Raw genomic sequence first — 19,823 nt, 5'->3', positions numbered from 1 at the left:
TCAGTAATTCCTCACCTTAAACATACAAATTTTCATGAATTAGGAGTTCCTTAAAATGCAGATGAGACTAAACCACATGTTTTTTGTTGTTTTTTTGAAAAATCTATCATTTTTAATGCTTGGCACTATTTCAATTTCCTGAAAATGTATTTAGCTGATTAAAAGCAAGATCAATGTAAGCGTTCATGTCATGCAGTGTCCGGCACGTCGACACAACCTGGCTGGAAAATCACCTGGCTAAAGTGGAGTGTTAACTTGAAAGGTTTACCAATAAACCAAATGAACTCTGAGGAAAATAAGACGTAGTGAGTCTGTATTCACACAATGTGTGACTTGCACTAAGCGCGTCACACATTATATTGAGGTTAACGGGGGGAGTATTTATTTAATCAAAACAGTGACTGTAGCACAAAGCACTTATGCATTATCTTGATATTATTCCAACCCACCTACTTCACAAAGAATGAAGGGCTCAATCAACGATCACAGATAGAACATGTGACGTAATTCTAAACGAATGGCTGCCCACACACGGTGCCTTTCATCGTGTCCAAAACACTTTTAAGAGGCGCTGAAAACAACCAGCAGTCGTTTTTTTTTTTTCTTCTTTTTTCTTCATAGTCAGTTATTGGAAACCCTGTCGGGGCTGATATGGTTGTGTGATCACCCGGTACCGACACATGGAAGCCAGATGATGGGAGAGTGGGTGTACAGTGATTGAGCAGGTAGCATAACGAAGAGTGGGTGTTGTGAGTCACAGCTCCCCAAGAATAGCCGTAATGTGTACTGTACGCTACAGCCAGGGAGGGAGAGTGCACTGCAGAAGCACACTGAATGTGCAGCAGCAGCAGCAGCAGCAGCAGAAGAGGAGAGGCATAAAAGATGCCTGAATTATGAACATTAGCGCTCTTTGTAATGAGATCTGTGTCTTGGCCAATGTGAATTTGGTAGACACGGGGAAGAGGGTCGGAGCAGCAGCGAGCGAGAACTGTTCAAGAATGTGCACTGTCACTGCAGTGTGCACTGCAACTCTCTTGAGCAGCACGGCCCAGAGGAGGCAGCAGGGGGCAGAGCAGTTTTGGCCACAGCAGCAGTTGCACACAGCTATTTCCTTTGACTCGACCACAGAGCACCAAAAACCACGCTTCCCACCTGAAGCCAAAGCATACTGTGGGGCTGATGTAAAAACCCGACGCTGATAGACGAGCGGGTCTTACCCGTTGATGATCTCTTTGCACTCAGCTCGTATGAAGTGCTCCTTCTCCGGGGTCAAGATGCACAGCGAGTTCTTCTGACCGGTCCTGGACTCGCCGTCGATGACGTCAGAGCACTGGTTCATGTTGATGGTACCTTGGGGCAGCGTGCTGGGCTGGAGGGGATCACATCAGAGACACACAGAGAAAATGTTAAATGAGGAAGTGAACAGACGGGCCCACCAGGCCCTCCACATGGTCTGTCTTCTCACGCGGTCCGCCCCGGCATTCATTTTCATGCCCAGCTTGGCTCTTCACACGTTGATATAACAAGAGAAATGTTCTCGTCAGTCCCCGCTTCGATGTTTTTGTGACGAGTGATATGTGGTTTTGCATTCAAAATCCAGTCATTGTGTAATAGCTTCACATATTTTTGCCAAAATACCTCCACCTAAAACACAGCCTTGCTCTGAAAGTTAGGAAACTGATCACAGCTATGATAGACTCGGTGTGAAACATTATTTTGTGAATACTTGTGAATACTTCACACTCAATCTGGGCACTTAAAAAGCAGCTGAATCAGCTAACCTGTGTTACTGAAAGATTAATCAAGCAGCATCCTTTCTCAGGTGGATATGCCACGTGAACATCAATCCTCGTGGTTCAGCTCAAATTGAGTTGATGAATATAGCTTAAATATTATTGCACACATATACAAAAACATTTTGTTGAGCAGTTTTACGACATTAGCAGCAGGTAAGATGTACACTCGTACAATAGGAGCCATTTGTACCACCTGCAGTAATCTAGTGATATTATTTAACACTCAACAACAATTGTATTGTATTTAAACCATAAATGTCCAGACTTTGAACAGTCTTGATTTATTTTTGGTGAGTATGGATTGATGCCATTTGGTAATTGCTGCACATTGTATGACGACGACAGGAATAATGAACGACGACAAAAGACTGAACACACCCACGAAAGGGCCGCCGGTTTCATTTCTAAACAGTACAAGTTCATACGGTCAGCGCACGGCTTTGTATTTCAATCTGTCTGACTCCTAGGTGCGAAGTGCAAACTCAGCTACGTACACTGCTATTGATGCCACCTGTCAGCCATAAATAACGTGATCATAGGGCTCGTAGAATAATACTACGCTGTGCACAATGACATAAGGGTTCACAGGCAGGTTTATTTATGTACACTGTGGCTTTGAAAGGCACGGATCATTTAAAGTGGAAGAATACGTGCCGACTCAGCTCAAGACGGATAAGATAATCTCGTCACAGTGGATTGAGGTGCATTGCTCCAGGTGAACCTGTCCTTCCCAGTGTACAGGTTTTTAAGGTTTTTAGTTAACAAAACTCTGTCGTTGGTCTGAAAGTAAACTAATATTGCCATCAGTATGACAATTCCAAGAAATGTGACATTTCCTCCGTGTGACCTTCAAACGACTTTCCCAAGTGGTAGTAGAATCCTTGATCATGTTAAATTGGGTTTATGATATATATTTGTTCGCCTAAGTAAACGAGTGCTATGTAACGAAGCCCACTGAGAATGGGCGACGATTCAAACAGCATTTGCGTCCTCCCTTCTAAACTTACAGATAAAATGATAGACAGTAAAATATCACAGCACCAGGCCACAGATGATAAATTACAGCCTTCTGCAAATCAGCACGTGTTAGAAGATGAAGCTGCGGACAAAATTAAAAGGTTCGCTCGTGACCAAATAAATCCGATTGGTGGATCTGCATTTTTTTGTCAGCATAAGCATAGCTTGTCCGCAGCAGAGCCATCTCCGCCTGTGGAGGGCCTCTCATGTGGACACAGAGTAGTCAATCGTTAACAGTTTGTGGTAATCCCACCCTGTGGCTGGACGAGAGGCCCTGTTTACTCTTTCACTGGCAAGTGACACTTTCATTCTCTGCTCCGCTAGCATTGGCTAGGTTGTAACGAAATATAGTGCAACACTGAGAGTATAGGAAGATTTAGAGCAGAATGGATCTGCTGTATAATACTGGTTGGGGAAAACTAAATAATGAGCTCATGTTGTTTACTATTGTGGTATGTAATAAATACAAGCATTCACATTGAGCGTGAAAGAAAAGTGCATGGGAACATTTTCTTGTAGCTCAAGGTGGCCTTTTGTGATATGTACATTGTACATGTTAATATTGAAATAATTTTGCAATATAATGTGCAACCCATTGGACATTTTGTCTCAAAGGGTTTTGGCCTGAGTCCTACTAGTCTTGACAAGAAAAAGAGACCTAAACATGGAAGCAGCGTGACCTTTAAAGCTTGTCATGTACGACGGTAAAATGACAGATCCACAAAGGCAGAGACTCAGTCAGCCATTGTTTTGGTTCAACTTCTTTAAAATCACTGAAGGGCTCTTGACATTAGGTGAGAGGCCAGGGCAACAGCCGGGCTTGACACACAGACGGACAAACAGGCCTCGGAACAGCTGGGCGAGGACCTTGGACTGCTTCAGACTGGGCAGTGAGAGATTGGCGTCAGCTTGACCTGAGAGCTCTGTCACTCTCACATGGAGACGAGGTCTGAAGGCAGAGAGCAGGAAGAGTGGAGGGCGACTGGAGAGAGATTAAGTCCTGAACTGGTGGTCGAGGAGAACAGCAGGGCAGCAGAGTAGAAAGGGGGGCTGTGTGGACCTTGACTTTGGGCTGCTCGGCCATCTGTCTGAGTAAACAAATCGAGAGTACATCACACATGTGGGTCTGCCCTTGAGCTGGAGTCAGAAGAGGATAAACAGCAAAATATTTCAAATTCTGGGAACAGTTGTACAAGCTGCTTAAGCCCCCGGCTTTATAATCAGTGCAATAGATTCTCTGGGATATAGAAAATAAATTAGATTGACAACAGCTTTGATTGAAAACCTATTTTTACAAAGCTGCTCACCTATAACAGAGATTAGAGTGTAGTAGGTGGGGTTACAGCAAAACGTCCAGACAGGGTATGTTTTGCACTGGAGCCCTGCGGCAGGCAGCACGGGACCCCTCTCACACGTGTGCACCCTCCCAGCTCCGGCACTGTCAGCTGAGCACCGATACACGCCCCTGCTCAGGCCCAGCCACCGTGGCTCGAAGCCCCCAGACCCAGGCCCCGCGGACCCACACCTCTCTGTCACCTAACCGAGACCCAGTCCACTCTCCCCGGGCCACCGCTCGCCACAATGGCTCCTTTGTGAATCAGCACCAGTTCACACAATGTGGGATTGTCAGCCGCCACAGTCCACAGAGCCACTCCTCCCGTTAACCCTTAACAAGAAAATATCCAAGAGACAAGAGGCCCCTGAACAAGTGTCCTTTTGTGATCCAAGCATGGAAATTATGAAGCCAGCATAAACTTATTCTTGTCTCCGGAGTTGTTCAGACAATAGTATGAATGCTGTCTCGGTGACAGTCATTCACCGGCGTCTGAGAGGGAGACGGGGACAAATCAGATTACGATTTGGTTTCTTAATTCAGTCCAAGATAACTGACTGAGCTTTACCATTTCAGCAGTCACAGCATCGTGACAGGAATATTGGTTCATCATGTCAAAAACTAATTGCATATTTAATTGAATATTTGTCAGCACACGCTCAAAAAGAGTTGTGAGCAGTTGTCAAATCTAAAAAAATAAATAAATACAAGCAACAATAAAGGTTGGATGAAACACTATTACCAGGATGCTGCACAATTAAAGATTCTGAGCATTGGTTTTCATGGCATTAAACTGCAAATCCACTGCATAGTTTTAGCCTCTCCTTCCCTCAGTGAACACCGATCATATGTCTGTCCAGATGTTGTGTAGCATTACAGCAGTATTCATTAGTAACCAAGGCTCTGTTTAGAGAGTGGTAATTAGTGAGCCCATACATGCAGGCATGTCTTCGTGCCCGAGGCTTCCTTCACCCGTGGTCACTCTGCAGCTGAGTAAAACATCCCATTCTTCCCTGTGACCCAGTAGGAGAAATATGTGCTTCTTTTGGCAGCTGGCTGATGATCGACTTTCAATTTTGGTTGTGAAGCAAATTTTCTTCCTCTGCCCTCAGGATTTTTGGGTTTGACATGCTCATTTGTCGTCATGGAAAGCCGGAGTTCAGTTAAAATGACTCACTCCAGCATGCGAGGGAATTAGAATGGCATTTCGCAATATGACGCATATTGGAATAAATTTTTTTTTTTTTTTTTTTAAACATGCAAGTAGTTGTCTATTTGTACAAACACACATAAAAACAGTTGCTTATGAACACCTGTACGCTGATTACAAACATCTGCTATCTGGTATTAAGTGCCAGTTTGTCTGCCAACATCGGAGGTGACAAATTCTAATGCTATGACTTCACTTGTTAATTTACATTACCCTTCTTTAGACATGTACCAGCAGGATTCTGAAGCACGATTTCCAAGGTACTCGCACTACGTCCAAACTCGATTGACTTTGATCACGAAAGATGTTGGAGCCGAAAACGATACATGATGAACTGGCACCGCTTCATTCTGACTCATGTGCAAAGTCTTGAATCAGGATCTTTTTGGGGCTCTTCTTCTGCTCATTACCAATACCAGCAATTACGCAATAAATCTTTCCATGGCAACTGAGGATAACAGAGCTAAACACACATTTTTGATACCAGTGAGCATGCCAACAACAAACAGCGGGGAAATATCTTCAGGTGCCAGATGGACGGAGTCACCTTTAGTCATGCTTGCGGAGGGCTATGAAGCGACTGTCTCCATCCTACACAAGTCCACAATGATCACACAAAGACAGATACACAACAACCAGAGCAGGAACTCGAGTTGGCAGATTGGTCATGGACAAGATTACAATCATCACTGTGCCAGAGCCCCCACAGTCCTGTAATTTTATTCCAGTATCAAGGCAACCTAAATCCGGTGAAAAAGCACAGCCTCAACTATAATGCTGTTCCTCAACCCCTGCCTGTACTTTAGATAAACATATAGCTCTATAAAAGTCAGGCTAAGCCATATGGTGGATATCTGACATCTCTGCTGCAGGGCCAAGTACAGTCCTCCAGGCATTTGCAGATACACCTCACCCCGCTGGTATGCATTCGGGATTTTCAGATGGTTAGAACGCAGCACAGTCTCTACTGTGAAGGATAACTGTATACTAGTACGTCATATTCGGAGAAAAATTAACAAGAACAGTAATCAAAACAACACTCATTTCACACATTCTTGTACCAGGTATTTTGGAGACCGATGTGGGTGGCAGCAGCACTTCTCCTCTTATGGAGAATGGTGAGAGGATGTGGGTGGCTTAATGCTGTGTTAGGAAGCCAGCAGCCGGCGAATGCAGAGGAGGAGGAAGAGGAGGATGAGATGGATGAGGAAGAGCTTTTTCTCTGCGAGTACGGTAGGATTCTTTTCAAATGGAAGCCCGGTCAATCAGATGCAACTGTACTTAGAACTATGTGAACCAGACCTTTGGCTGCCCGCTGTGTTGGCAGGTCCACTTCAGGATGGAATAATTAAAACATGGGTGTACTATTGTGTGGCTGAAGAACAGTTTATTCTCCTCATTCAGCGGTAGCGTCGGTGATGATGACAATAGCAGTAATGTAATGTCTGTACCGATGGTGACTGTGCGGCAAAATGCAGGAAAAGGCAGACAGAGTGTGAGAAATCTGCCAGCCTGCGTCAAAGTGGTGACAGAGTAGATGGGCTGGCTGCAGAAACAGGTGCTGCAGTCGAGTTGTGTCATGTTGCTCCGGCTGTTCACATACAGACCGTCGAAGAGGAGTTAGTGTGTGTGTGTGTGTGTGTGTGTGTGGGTGTCTGTGTGTGTCCAGACAGGTAACTTTTTCTACCTCTGTGCAATCCAACTGCCTAACCCAACACAATCATCTTCCCCTTTGTACCGCTTTGTTTTATTTATTATTATCTTAGATTAAGGAATAACCTTTTTTAATTTGGATTGTATGGTTATAATCACATAATTATTATACATGTACAGCAAGTCTTCTGTGAATCTGTACTTAGATTAAGTAAATTAAAAAGAACTTTGCCCATAAGTAAATGGAGTAAATGGGTGGGGAAAAAAACAACCTTCAGTGCAGAGTACTGCTAATAACTTCCCTGGAGGTCAATGTTTTTCATTCAGTTACTGGTTGTTAGCTAGCCAAATGTAACCTCACTGATCAGTTTCTATGTGCATGAATACAGTCTTCACAAATGTGTGCACATATGAATGAATTGGATTAAAACATGCACCTTATCGGCTTGCAGACACTATTGCAATATACTGATATACTGTACTGTATTACAATGCCAGATTCTCGCTCCATTAAATACGTGACTATTTTAGAAAAATCGGCCAGATGAGTGCGTCATGGAGACAGAGCTGTGAGCTTATCTCAAACGTTAGGCTGCCAATGAAAACAAACGCATTTCAGATAGGTTCAGCATAAAACACATATTTACACTGAACATGCAAGTCCCGCTACTGCTACTCTTCTATGGCCGATAATAAGTATTGGAATCTTTTGTCGTTTGCCCTGGTTTCAATTTGTAACACAACTATTAAACATTGTCGGTTTTGAAGTACGTCTGTGTTTTAACTCCGTGACTTCTGGTACAGTAAAGCCTGAAGCTGCAGGGGGAAAAAAAAGAAGAAGCCAACAACAGTCATTACAGGATCACAAGGTACCCCAAAACAGCAGTGGCTTAGCTTCCTGCTGCGGCGTCACATATGCAGCTCTGACACAGCACTTCAGAAAGTAGGCCAAGGTGGACAGGTCCTAACAAATGCCCAAACAAAATGAAGATGCAAATGAAAAAAAAAAGAAAATGTACCCGAGCAACTCAAACAACACCATGTGAAAAAGTTGCAGGAGACATGCACGGAGGCTTCAAAATAATGACTGCAAATCTGCCAGAGCCTGAATAAGTCAACGCAAATTAGCCCATCGGGGGTGAAGAGCGTTCATAGGGAAAAATGTTTCTTTGAGAATTCAGCTGCGAGCTCGGTTTTTGAGTTTGTTTCCCCACAGGGCTGAAGAGCAGCTTCATACAAGCCTGTGTTTGCCAGGCAGCATTCAAACTGTCATTCATAACATTGCTGACAGATGATGACTTTAGAGAAGGCAGCACTTTATAAAAACTGGCAACGATTAAAAAAAACAACAACACTCATTTATAAGTTAGAATATCAAGTGATCATGAAAGTTATGGGGAGATCCTGTATACCAAATATTTTTATTGTAGAGTGAGTAATCCGACTTTACGTGAGTAATCCTACTACTGCAGACCCAAGGTTGCACTTTCTTTCTAAAAATATCTTGGCTGCAGAGCTCTGACCTGAGCAGGTGGCTGGATTGGCAAGCCGTCAAGCTGAGGTGAAAGGTTAAAGGTCGCCCAATACAAGTGCACCTGTTGTAACTCAGACATTCAACTGCAGCTGTGGCCACTACTAATACTACTACTACGACTACTACTAAGCTTTCACAAAGCAGAGGCTTGTTAGACACCCAATCTCAGGCCAGGTCGCCACTGGAAATCCTCCCACTGAGGCGTCTCCCTGCAGACATGGAACCGATCAATTCATTACCACACCCCGAACCACACAAGGAGTAACATATTGTGTATATCAATGTGGACTTTTAAACAGGAAAATGCCTTTCAGTGTCTCTGTACCCCCAACACTGTACTCGCAGACACCTACCCCACTGTTTTATTAGTGCCCGTCTCAGAGCAGACCGGCCCCTCACCCCAAAACTTTAAATAAAACCTTTTGTTGGTGTCCTGGCGTAGTGTTTAGAACAAACTGAGCGAGCAGTCCATCAGGCCCTGCTTGGGTGGGGTGGGGGGGGGGGGGTTTGTTACACAATACCGGTGGTTGCTCTTTCCACCAGCAATGATTTATAGGCCAGACAGAATAGGAAATGGAAGACAGAGATATGGAGGAGTGGTAGGATAAGTGAGAGGAGAAAGTGAATCAGGGCTATTAATTGGGGGGGGGGGGGATAAAAATAGGGACCTTGCTAGTGAGAGTGGACACTGGATTTAGCTGGAGTCTCCTGGAAGAAGCCTTTCTCTGGGTAATGAATGGCTGGAAATCATTAAAAACAACAAGACCACAAAGGGGGCAACAAAGGAATGGATAGTAAAAAGACAAGCTTTCAAAAAAAAAAAAAAAAAAAAGCCTCTTAGGGACTTCTCACCATGGCACAGCAGAGGACCACCGTCAAGAATTTAGCTCGAACCCACATGGCAATCATATTCACCAAGAAGAAAAAAAAGGAAAGCAAGTACTATTTCGCCATCAAATGACCGCCACATCAAAAGAAAGCTGATACATTAAAAAAAAAAAAAAAAAAGCCCCTATTCATCTGCTTTGAGTGATATAGGACTATTTTAGTCAATGTGCTGATAGACCTCAACCAGTGTTAAATGTTCCTGTCTACAGGTTCATGCTGCAGTGAACACTGATATAATAACAGGCCCACGTTAAACAAGAAGCTCTGTATCCTCATGCTTACGATCCATACATTGGCTGAAGCTTTAACTCGTGGCAATGAAGAGTTTTATTATCGTCAAGGGAAGATTGTGGTCTACTTATCCAAGTACAATCTTTTCAATAGTGCTGAGGAATTGGGTCCAACTTGCAATTATATTTCAAATGGCATTTAGATCAATATAGTTAAATAAATTCCATCCTGTTAAATCCACTTTGTGTTGCATTCAGAGCGTTTCTGCTCATCTAGTCCAAAAATGGGATGTTAATGCTTTGTGTTTGAGTCTACAGGTAAATATGTTTGTTTTATTGACTATTAATTTAATTTAATGTGAAACCTTGTTTTCTGACTCATTAAGAAACTAAGGAACACACAATAAAGTGTAATGAAGGATGAAGTAGAGATACAAGGAGAGTGCAGATCAGGAGGAAAACATTAAAAATGTACCCCTCTGTTACATTTTATCTTTTACAGTTCAGTACGTTATGAAACTCTGATCCCAAACAGCTGGAATCGCGTTCTCAACAGTTTCCCACGTCTATTCCTATACTGTTGGACTTAACTGCTGTAAAAGACAGTTTTGTGGATGAAGACAATAAAAAGTGAGCACATGTTGGACCATGTAGAGCAGTGGCTCACATACACACTAACCATACGCTGAAAAAAGTTGAGGAGCCAGACTTGACTCTGAGTCAGAGTTACAGTACGTCTGACTAAACCGATGGAAATGTCCAAACAGCAAAGTAGTTCAGATAAGATTTTTATCTTAGCCATGTCCGGGGCGATGTGGTCACTCAAGGAGAGGCAAAAAAAACAAAAAAACACCTAAAAGCAGACAGTGGAAAGTCAATTAAAAAAAATTACAGAGGCAAACGAATTGATCAAGTGAAATAACAGCATAGTGTACAACTTCAATGGCATCTCTGACCAAACTAACAATAATCATGTTTGTTATGTATCAGCAGGATAATTGTCTTCATTGGTTTCAAACTTCAAATGCAGGACTTGAAACTGATAAGGAGGAGACATGTTTGAGAAGATGAGATCAGTGTTATACATAAAGGAGAACTAAATATAATCCAACCTCCACCTACAGGCGAATGACAAACCGATACAAGTTTGGATGACACCTTCACCTCTTTGGGAGTTTTTTTTTTTTTCCCCCTGACAAAAGCCTAATTGTAACAGGAAAACAGTGGGCGGGGTGTGTTATTTTTAAAATGTAAGCTTCTGCGAAAGGACCTCCTCACGAGGTTGACTGGGGTACAGCTGCTCAAAGGCTTTTCCTACCAAAAAGAAAAAAAAAGTCTGCGCTCACTTTGAAGTTTTCGAGTATTGTTTTCCACCATTTTATCACCGAGATGCAGATTCTCGAGGAACTGCGGTCCACGTCACTGCCAAATCATTTGGAAAGCCTGGCGACTGTACACTGCCACCACATGCTATATACATACGCTTCCGCCTCCAGTTCATTCTCGACATACTCAGTGAAGTCATGATGGGATTACAGGATTTTCTGTTAGAGGAAGGTTTTGGTTTGTCCAGCAAACAGATGATTTCACAGAGATTTATGGGTTTCTGGTATTAAAAGCTGCCATGGGCTGTTGTGTTACAGTGGTGGGCCATTACACTTGCACTGTTGTTGCTGGAATACGTAAACCCCTCTCCCTGATTGATCACTGCAGCAATGCCGTCATGGCAATGACAGGGCCTCCAGTGCAAAGGGGGCGATTATATACTAATGGTGAACACCATTAGTATATATGAGCAAAAAAAAGAGAGAGAGAAAGACAGAGCTACAGTGGTTGACGGTTTTGGCGCGGAGAGTTGTTTTTATCTGCAGCATTGTAAATACTGATTATTACAAGCTGTATGTATGGCCGTTCCCATGGTTTTGTGGCTCGTTGCAATGGGTACAGTGACCCCAGTGTAATCCATGAATGTTTACATTCCAGAAGATCAGTTCCTATTGGAACCGTGGGGAAGGAAGGGCAGGGGTTAAAGAAGACTCTCACGCACCATATCTCCACAAAACCAACAAACGCCTCACCCAGGATCCACACTTAGTAAACAATCCTTTATTTTGCAACTGCAGACCATTGATTTCTCCAGCATGCACTAGAACACAAGCTCATATGTACAGTAGACATTCACCGCTTCCTTTCCCACTCCAGTTTCTCCTGATTTGCAGTCAGGAGAGGACTGGAGCACCCCTTTTAAGTGTTCCTAATTTGACGGGGTGGGGTGGTCCGCATCCACTTATTCCCCGCACAGAATGCCTGGAAGCAACAACACAACTCAGAGGCCTGCCCACTCATCCATTCCCTGGAAAGCTCTCATCAGTCCCAAAGCAACACGAGACAAAAGCTCCTCAAAGTGGCTAAAAATAACCCTCAATTTCATTTTTTTTTTTTTTTTTTTTTTTTACTGGCAAAGAGAGGAGCAGCTATTTGTGCCTGTTTCAGCATGTCAAAAGGTCCGAGGGCAAAGAAGGGCTAAGGTTGTATATGCTCATGTTCAAGAGATTCAGCGGAGAAGCAACCGGAGTTTGTGTCTCAGGTCAAAAGAATGCGCAAATGTGTGGAAAATGGAAGGAAGTTTGTCAAAACGCTCCCCGTTCTTGGACAGTGCTATGGGGCAGAAGTCCACTATTTGAATTCCAGTAAACACAGGAAATTAATTGCGCTAAGATGAAATGAGAATGACTTCAACAGCTGAAACGTCATGAGAACATCATGTTCTCACTGGAACAACAAGGGATATGGCTGCGATACAGACAGTCAACTGCAGTTAGTGCAGTCTAAAAGCAAACGCTATCCAAGGGGTCTCTGAATGGGCCTTTTGTGTCCTGCAACTCAATAGGTAGCCTCACTTTATTTGCAGGTATACTGTGAATGTGCAGGCGAGGTTATAAATGCACCAACAGATCAGTAGGAAAACACAAACTGCCCTGTGCTTTCCTATATATCCCTCGAAATGAAGTGAGAAGATATTTAGTATGATTTTTGGTAAATGACAATAACAGATTATCAGCGTTAGAAGCATTGTGAGTCAAAACAATTGGGATCACATCATGCGTGCACGAGTGCGTGTCAGTGAGAGCAAGTCACAATGAGGTCATTGGATGCCAGGTCTTGTGTGGGGTATTTATGACTGCACAGCGAATCAGTTATTAGAGAGTGAGTGTTGATGTTTTTCACCACCTCTGTCATCAGGGTGGCTTTGTGGAGGGTCTCTTCTCACCTACATATCTGCTCTCACTGCGAGGTGATAATGGAATTGTTAATTACCCACTTGTGTGAGTTGTCATTTTTCTTTTGTTTTTGCGTCCAAACGATTACTGCAGTATCGTGTCCCGGTCTCATGGAGCGGGGTTTCAAACGGAGGTTTCTCAGACCTTGCAGCACCTGTTCCTGACATGGCCTCTGCAGTCAAGCACCCTCAGTTCCAGGTGCATTCACTCACACACACTTACTCACGCCAACAGAAACATGTGCAGCTCAGCATAAACTGCAACTTTGTCCAATCCTGCCTTGCACATGTGTTTAGATGCTGCATCTGATGTTTGGTTTTTTTTTTGTGTTTTTTTGTACAGCTACTGTAGGAAGGCTGGCTCACCGTACGCCTGAGCCTAGAGACAACCCACACGTCCGTGCTTTGCATCCAGAGCGTTCTGTCCCGTATCTCTACAGTCGGCTAGAGCTCGCCACACAACCGACAATCTGCCCTGTGTTACACATACCATGGTCAACTGTTGCTGGACAAAAGGACAAAACATGTTACCTTGGCAACGCTGCCCTGGCATAACTGTGTTAGGTTGCTCTGGGAAAATCCAGCTTGTGCATTCAGCAAATACTGGGGGCTGAACTAAGAATCAACTTTATGAGTTATCTTCAGATCTACAAACGATAAATTAAACAGTGCTTTCATTCAGTGACGTAAGTTGGACGCGACACATTTCAATTCCCGCCTTTGGAGGCCACATTAGCCCTGCATGGAAGAGCATGCTCTATGCAGGCCAACATTTCCAGTTCTTCGCCGTGTCCTTCCTTTCAGTCAGTGACAGAACACATTTCTCTTGATCGGGCTCTCACTGCAGCGGCATTTTCTTCTTTTACCCACTTGTCTCGTGCGTATAACAGCTCTTCAAAGCCGCTGCCGCCCTCGGCATAAAAAGATGGCAGTGGTGTGTGTGATGTTGGGTGTTCACCCTAGGTGGGCAACCCCAAATGTAGGACTCCAGTTACTGTGATCTCTCCCAGGTTTTTGCAAATCCAGTGCTTTCCCCTCGAGCCACGCCACATCCTGCAGGTTGGAACCACAACCCATCTGGGTTTGGTTAAGCGAAGACAGAAGAGCCATAAAACCAGGCTGAGAGAAAAACAGGGGGGGGGGGGGGGGCACCTCCTCATCTAAAACCCTAACTAGTGCTCTCAGATGGGGGGGGGTTCTGATGTGGTCTGGAGAAATGTTACACTGGCGAAAGCTGGCAACCTTTAAATTTGACACAATAACACACGATGCTACATTAAACTGAACGTTGATCGTGGCTTCCCTGGGCGATGTGGACAGACTTTGTTTTTCTTTTAATCTTTCAGTTGCTCACTTCAGGGCTCATCCTTCTCCATCCCACCTTCTCTTAACTGTATGTAACATGTAATCTCATGCACAGGGAACACTTCGCCAAGGACACCAGGCAAGTATACTAATTAGCCATGTTTGTGCAGCCACTGATTCAACACAAAACAGTTATTCTAATGCATCTGGTGCGACGAGCCAGGATCTATATTTAGTGTCACTTGATATTTGGAGTGACAGACCCTTGTTGCCACCCTTGCTTTTGATCCTCCACTCAGGGAGGAGATGAAAAGATGGGAAGTGATATACAGAGAGATCGTTGAATGGAAAAAAAAAAAAGGACATCCGCCTCCATCCTTTGCCTCTTCCTGTAAACACCGTCATCCATCTTTTCTCCGGCATCATCATCGTCCACCAGTCACTTGTATACGTTTTATTAGCTCCAGTATGAAGTGGACATTAGGGGCCACTGTGTATTTATTGCTTTGTTTGGCGCAAATGAAAACAAAGATGTACAAAAAAAATGCCGGTTTTTGTATAAACTATGCAAACACAGAAGAAATATATTGTACAGTCATGATGCAATGACCATAAAATCCACAGTACATCAGAGCTCCTGCTATTTCAGTAGAGAAAAGAAAACTCTCAGTGTTTCTCTTTTATTCTCCAGAATACCACACATAATGTGAAAGGGTCAGCGGCATCGGAGCGACTGCTGGTTCTCGTCTGCCTGCACTTCATTTCAAAAAGCGTGTCCAGAAAAAGCTGTTGAGCGCTGCTTTGGGTCAATCAATATCCAGCAATGCCCACAAGCTGCTGCAGCACCACCAACAAACAATATAGTAGCAAAACAAATGCCACACAAACAAATTAACTCGCCAGAGACACTGGTCTGCCTGGATATTCACTTTAAACTAAATATACAGCGATTAGGCAACAATAAAGATGGCTCTTTACGTGTTAATCTTCCTGGCAAATGTTTCATTTCCACGTTTTTAACTCAGAACAGGGACTCGGTGTTCCAAACGCTCTTGCACAATAACCGTGCAGCCACTAAAGCAAACACACACGGCTCAGCACATGACTTTTAGTATCCACACCATGTGGTGTCACTTCATTCTATTTGACACCCCTGTGTTAGCCAACACGAGTGTTTAGCACACTCGCTAAATGCTCTGTTGTATGCAAAGAGGGACTGCTGTCAACTTTGTGCTGTCTGCTTGATATTCTGCCAGTGAGCCGGCAAAAATCCCCCCCGAGGACACATCAGACAGATGTGTTTCAAATATAAACCTGCATTTACAATAAAGACATTTTATGTTTATGTAAAAGTGAATTCATTTCAATTAAAGGGTTTCCATTAGTATATTGTACTAAAATACAAGCAATCTTTTGACATTTTCTTGATCGATGACACCAAACTAATCTACAGTTATTATTAACTTTTGGTATTCATGAAGAGTATATTATAAAATTGTAAAACAGAAGGTACAGGGGGGACCCAGGTTCAAATCATGGTTGAGATATTCAGGGCAAAAATGAGCAGAATCTGAAATGAAAGATTTAATGCAACTGTATAACTACTTCATTTCTTTAAAATGAAACGTCTCTGTTCTGTGATGTGTGCACATCTGTGGGAAACTAAATGAAAACGTATTAAATATACTCTTGATCATCAATGTACAATATGTAGTAAATGTGTTTAGCTGCAGGTTAACTGGATATAGTGAGTAAAAACAGTTCAAACTGAAAATTAAGTCCCATTATTGATAGTAAATGAAAGCTGAATAAAACCTGTAAATAAAATTGAAAATACTGACTGTATCAAAAACATGTTTTGTTTTTTTGTATATTTACATCAAGTTTGTCACACAGCTCATAGCAACAGGCCATCTTTGATACATTTGGCTTCATTTTATAAGCTCATTTATCTGTGGCTCTTTTTTTCAGTGTTAAGAAAACGCATGAGCTGAGAGAATAAAAGCTGTCTCTCACCATTTCGTCCAGAGCGTAGCGGAGTAAGCCATGCTCGTAGAGGATGAAGAAGCGTCTCTGCCATTTCTGTAGAAGCAAAAAACAAATAAATTTTTTTTTTTTTTAGACCGCTCACACAATCATATAACCCATTGTGTGGTCAAAATCCAAACTGAGCTTTCAAAGGGCAAAAGGCAGAATACACAGAGGACTGGTTGTCAGTCTATCTCAGAGAGACACACACATGCAAATTCAAACGTTTTTTTTGGACTGTGAGAGGAAACTGGACAATCGAAAGAAAACGCAGGCACAGAGAGAAAATGAAAGGACCCAATGCCTGGAATCAAACGAGGAAGATCCTGACTGTGAGGTGAGAGCGCTAACCACTACACTTCATTTATATACTTAATCATCACATAATGCCAGCAACAACCAAAAAAAAAGGGTAAAGCTAAATGAAAAATATTCACTATATGGTTAGAAAGTGATTTTATACATGTTTCACGAGTGGCAATAACATTTCAAACAAAAACAAGTTCATGGAGATAACGTTTATGTATAGAGCATTCTTAACGGATTTGTAATTGTGACTTTAGCAGTTCCAATTGCAATCGTTAATATAATGTAATATTGCCTGAAGGTATGAAGAACACAGACAAGATTATATACACGATCAAACAAACTGGATTGGCTGCAGCACAAGGCTTCAGAGCTGGAACAGGCTGGATAGCATTTTAACACACTCCTTTCTAAGAAAAGGATCAGCCAGCCAGCAATGAGATGATTCAATGTCCCAGTTGAATGCCGGCACAGTCAGTTGAAAACCAAGTGCTTAAGTACTTTTAAAGGATCACGAGAGATTAGGCTTCTGATAACACTACCTGTGACTAGACCTCCCTTACAGGATGATACACAATGAAGGCGTGTATCTGTGAACCGACGGTAACTTCCTGCGCGGGATTAATGGAACGCAGCCTCCTAGAGTTGAAGCCTATCACCTTTCTGAAGCGAGTTCAAATTTAGCAGGTAAGAGGGGGCCGACTTATCTGTACGTCAGAAAGCCAATTGTGTCGCTCTTTGTACAAATACTAGATTGACAGTTTTTATTGATTCTCACTCCTACTGCCTCGATAAGCGTCCCACCAGCCGCCTCTTATCTTAATGCGGCGTTTTGTCCCAGTATCAAATTTCCCTGGCCCCTGTTCCAACTGATCCCAATGCATGAAATATTGAGAGCTGCTCCGTAGCCTAAAAGGGATGCTAGCAGGTCTCAACTGGTGTGGAGAAGCATCGCAAGTGAGTAATATAGATGAGGCACATTTAACTCCCACTAAAAGTCCGTGACGCCTCAGTATAACAGAACAGAGACACACACACACACCCACAACCTGTCAATTTAGAGTGTTGGTAAAACAGGAGTCATTATACATCAGCACTTTTTCTGTTTCGTTTGTTTGTTGGTCAGTCGAAAACTGACCAATGTGCTGACCTCAGCACGACGAAACAAGCCGCCAATTATACGCCCGCGCTGAAAAGCTGACGGTAAGAGAAGGCACGACGTATCAGTGATGATGTCAAAGCAGCAGCAGCAGCAGACTGTGGATAGTAGATCAAGAAGTGCTTTTTTCCCCCCCTGAAACCCATATGGAAGCCATCAGCGCGGCTATGAGAACCAGGACCTTCCTTCTCCTCCCCCACATTCTCCCGAGTCGGTTTTTTTCTTTTTTTTGGGGGGGGGGGGGGGGGGGGGGGATGCAACACCACAGTATAATCGAGGACCTGATAAAGGAAGGCTCCCATTGCAGTACAATGATGCTCTGGCAGCGTGGTTCACTAAACAAAGTCAATATTAGGCCTTAAAATTGCCTTACGACGAGGCTTCTTCTGATAGATAGCCAAACCTCCAAACAGGAATCTGCTGATTCTATGAAGCAGCGACTGCAGCCACGACAACGAGACCTCCTGCTCATCGGATGTCAAACAAGGGCCGGAATTCATTTAGGGAAAAAGCAAGTCACACTGTGTGCCCCCGTCACAACCTACCTGATACACTCAACCCTCCCTAATGAAAGCTCATCGAGGCAAATAAAAGACACCAGCGGACATTCATAGATCTCCACCAAAAAGCACATTGATTAGATAAACTCACATGAACACGAAGAGGACAAACTATGCATGCGTTAAAAGCTCTACTTACCCGAGATCTGTGTAAAGGATTGTCAAAATTAGTTCCCTCGGGCGCCAGTAGCAGCCATCCTCCATAGATGGGCTTCGCCTGGTGAGAGGAAAACAACAATAACCGTCACTAAAACAGGAACATTAACATATTGGTTAACTGTTCAGTTGTGCACACTCGAGCCGAGCGCTGATTTGACCGCAGGCTAGTTTCAGTTCAGACCGCGGACTATGAGCCATTTTTAGAGCATGTTACAATAACACACAACACGCAGGTTAAACTCAGGGAATGGTGTGTTATTTGTGAGTAGCTGCTCTATGTTGACTGCAGGCTACATTCTCCAGTTGGCTTAATTCCAGAGCACCATGCTGCTTGGGGAAAAAAAAAAAAAAAGGAAAGGCTAACACACATGACTTTCCCTCTGATCCTCTAAGTAGGTGGACTGGTGGGTGGAGGGGGAATCAAGAGGCAGAAGCGAGCAAGAACAACAGTGGATGAGAGAAGCAGCACCAGATTTGCAAGTCAAACTTGCACCGAGAAACGCAAGTTGGCCCGGCAGTCTTTTTCTTAAATTGTTCTGGTACATACTTGAACTGCAGCCACGGTACTAGTCAGCAAAGAAAAGCCCAGCCGGACTACTGGAGACCAATTTTTTTTTTCTTCCTTAATGTTTACAGTCAAATCGTACCTACAGCTAAAGAGCTTAGAATATTAAGAACCTTATGCAATTCAGTCGCTCACTCCAGACTGGAGAACAGTGGCCCACGAAGTGAGTCAAAAAGCTCTGACATTTACGGCCGTCTGCCACCTCCATGTCTCCATCAGGGGTTTTGATTACAGTCATAACTCTATTCTATGTACGCTCAAGAATAATCCACCATCAAATCCTCTTTCCCTTTGATTACATGAGGCACTGCACATTTCTCAGCTCAGTGACTCCATAAACAAAGTGACATAACAGGAATATTTAATCTCACGTCCCAGCAGAATACTTAGCCAGTCAAGAGTCGGAGGAGACTTAAAAGAAACACACTCAAGATGTTTGAAATAAACTAAAATTGCAGCGACGAAGACGGCTGGTAATTCTACTGAAGGAAAGTCAAGTGAGAAAAAAAAATTGAGACACCAGGGCACTTGCTGTATTCATGCATGTGGGGGGGGGGGGGGGGGGGGGAGAGTTAAAAGAAACCTTGACTGAACAGTTCAGAAGAATGTGCCATCTCTCCTCACATGACCTGACAGCAGGCCCTAACGGCAAGTCCCCCTGAGATGGAGAAATGAGGGAAATGAATGTAGGTTGTTTTTCACCCTTCGCTGGTTAAATGGAGTCATTCCAACGTGTTGGTGTGCGTTCATTTCGCAACCTGTTAACCCACCCAATCATAAAGACGATGTAATGCTGCACC

At 43.4% G+C, this 19,823-nt stretch overlaps 1 protein-coding gene across 2 annotated transcripts in view; it reads right to left on the bottom strand.

Annotated features, from left to right (window-relative positions):
• Nucleotides 1–19,823, bottom strand: part of LOC308145974 (myosin phosphatase Rho interacting protein) — a 44,330-nt gene that overhangs the window by 22,758 nt on the left and 1,749 nt on the right. Inside the window, exons 2-5 of one of the 2 annotated variants that reach the window (XM_080517589.1) lie at nucleotides 19,607–19,681; nucleotides 18,439–18,516; nucleotides 16,263–16,328; nucleotides 1,218–1,369 (exon numbers count right to left, since the gene is read on the bottom strand). In XM_080517589.1, coding sequence (XP_080373715.1) covers nucleotides 1,218–1,369; nucleotides 16,263–16,328; nucleotides 18,439–18,516; nucleotides 19,607–19,681 — 371 coding nt within the window. The remainder of the gene's footprint in view (nucleotides 1–1,217; nucleotides 1,370–16,262; nucleotides 16,329–18,438; nucleotides 18,517–19,606; nucleotides 19,682–19,823) is intronic. The other variant, XM_080517590.1, reaches the window with a different exon arrangement.

The sequence above is a fragment of the Blennius ocellaris genome, assembly GCF_963422515.1.
Source record: "Blennius ocellaris genome assembly, chromosome: 21".
Taxonomy (NCBI): domain Eukaryota; kingdom Metazoa; phylum Chordata; class Actinopteri; order Blenniiformes; family Blenniidae; genus Blennius; species Blennius ocellaris.
The sequence above is the reverse complement of the archived record's forward strand: the minus strand, read 5'-3'. Positions and strand labels throughout refer to the sequence as shown.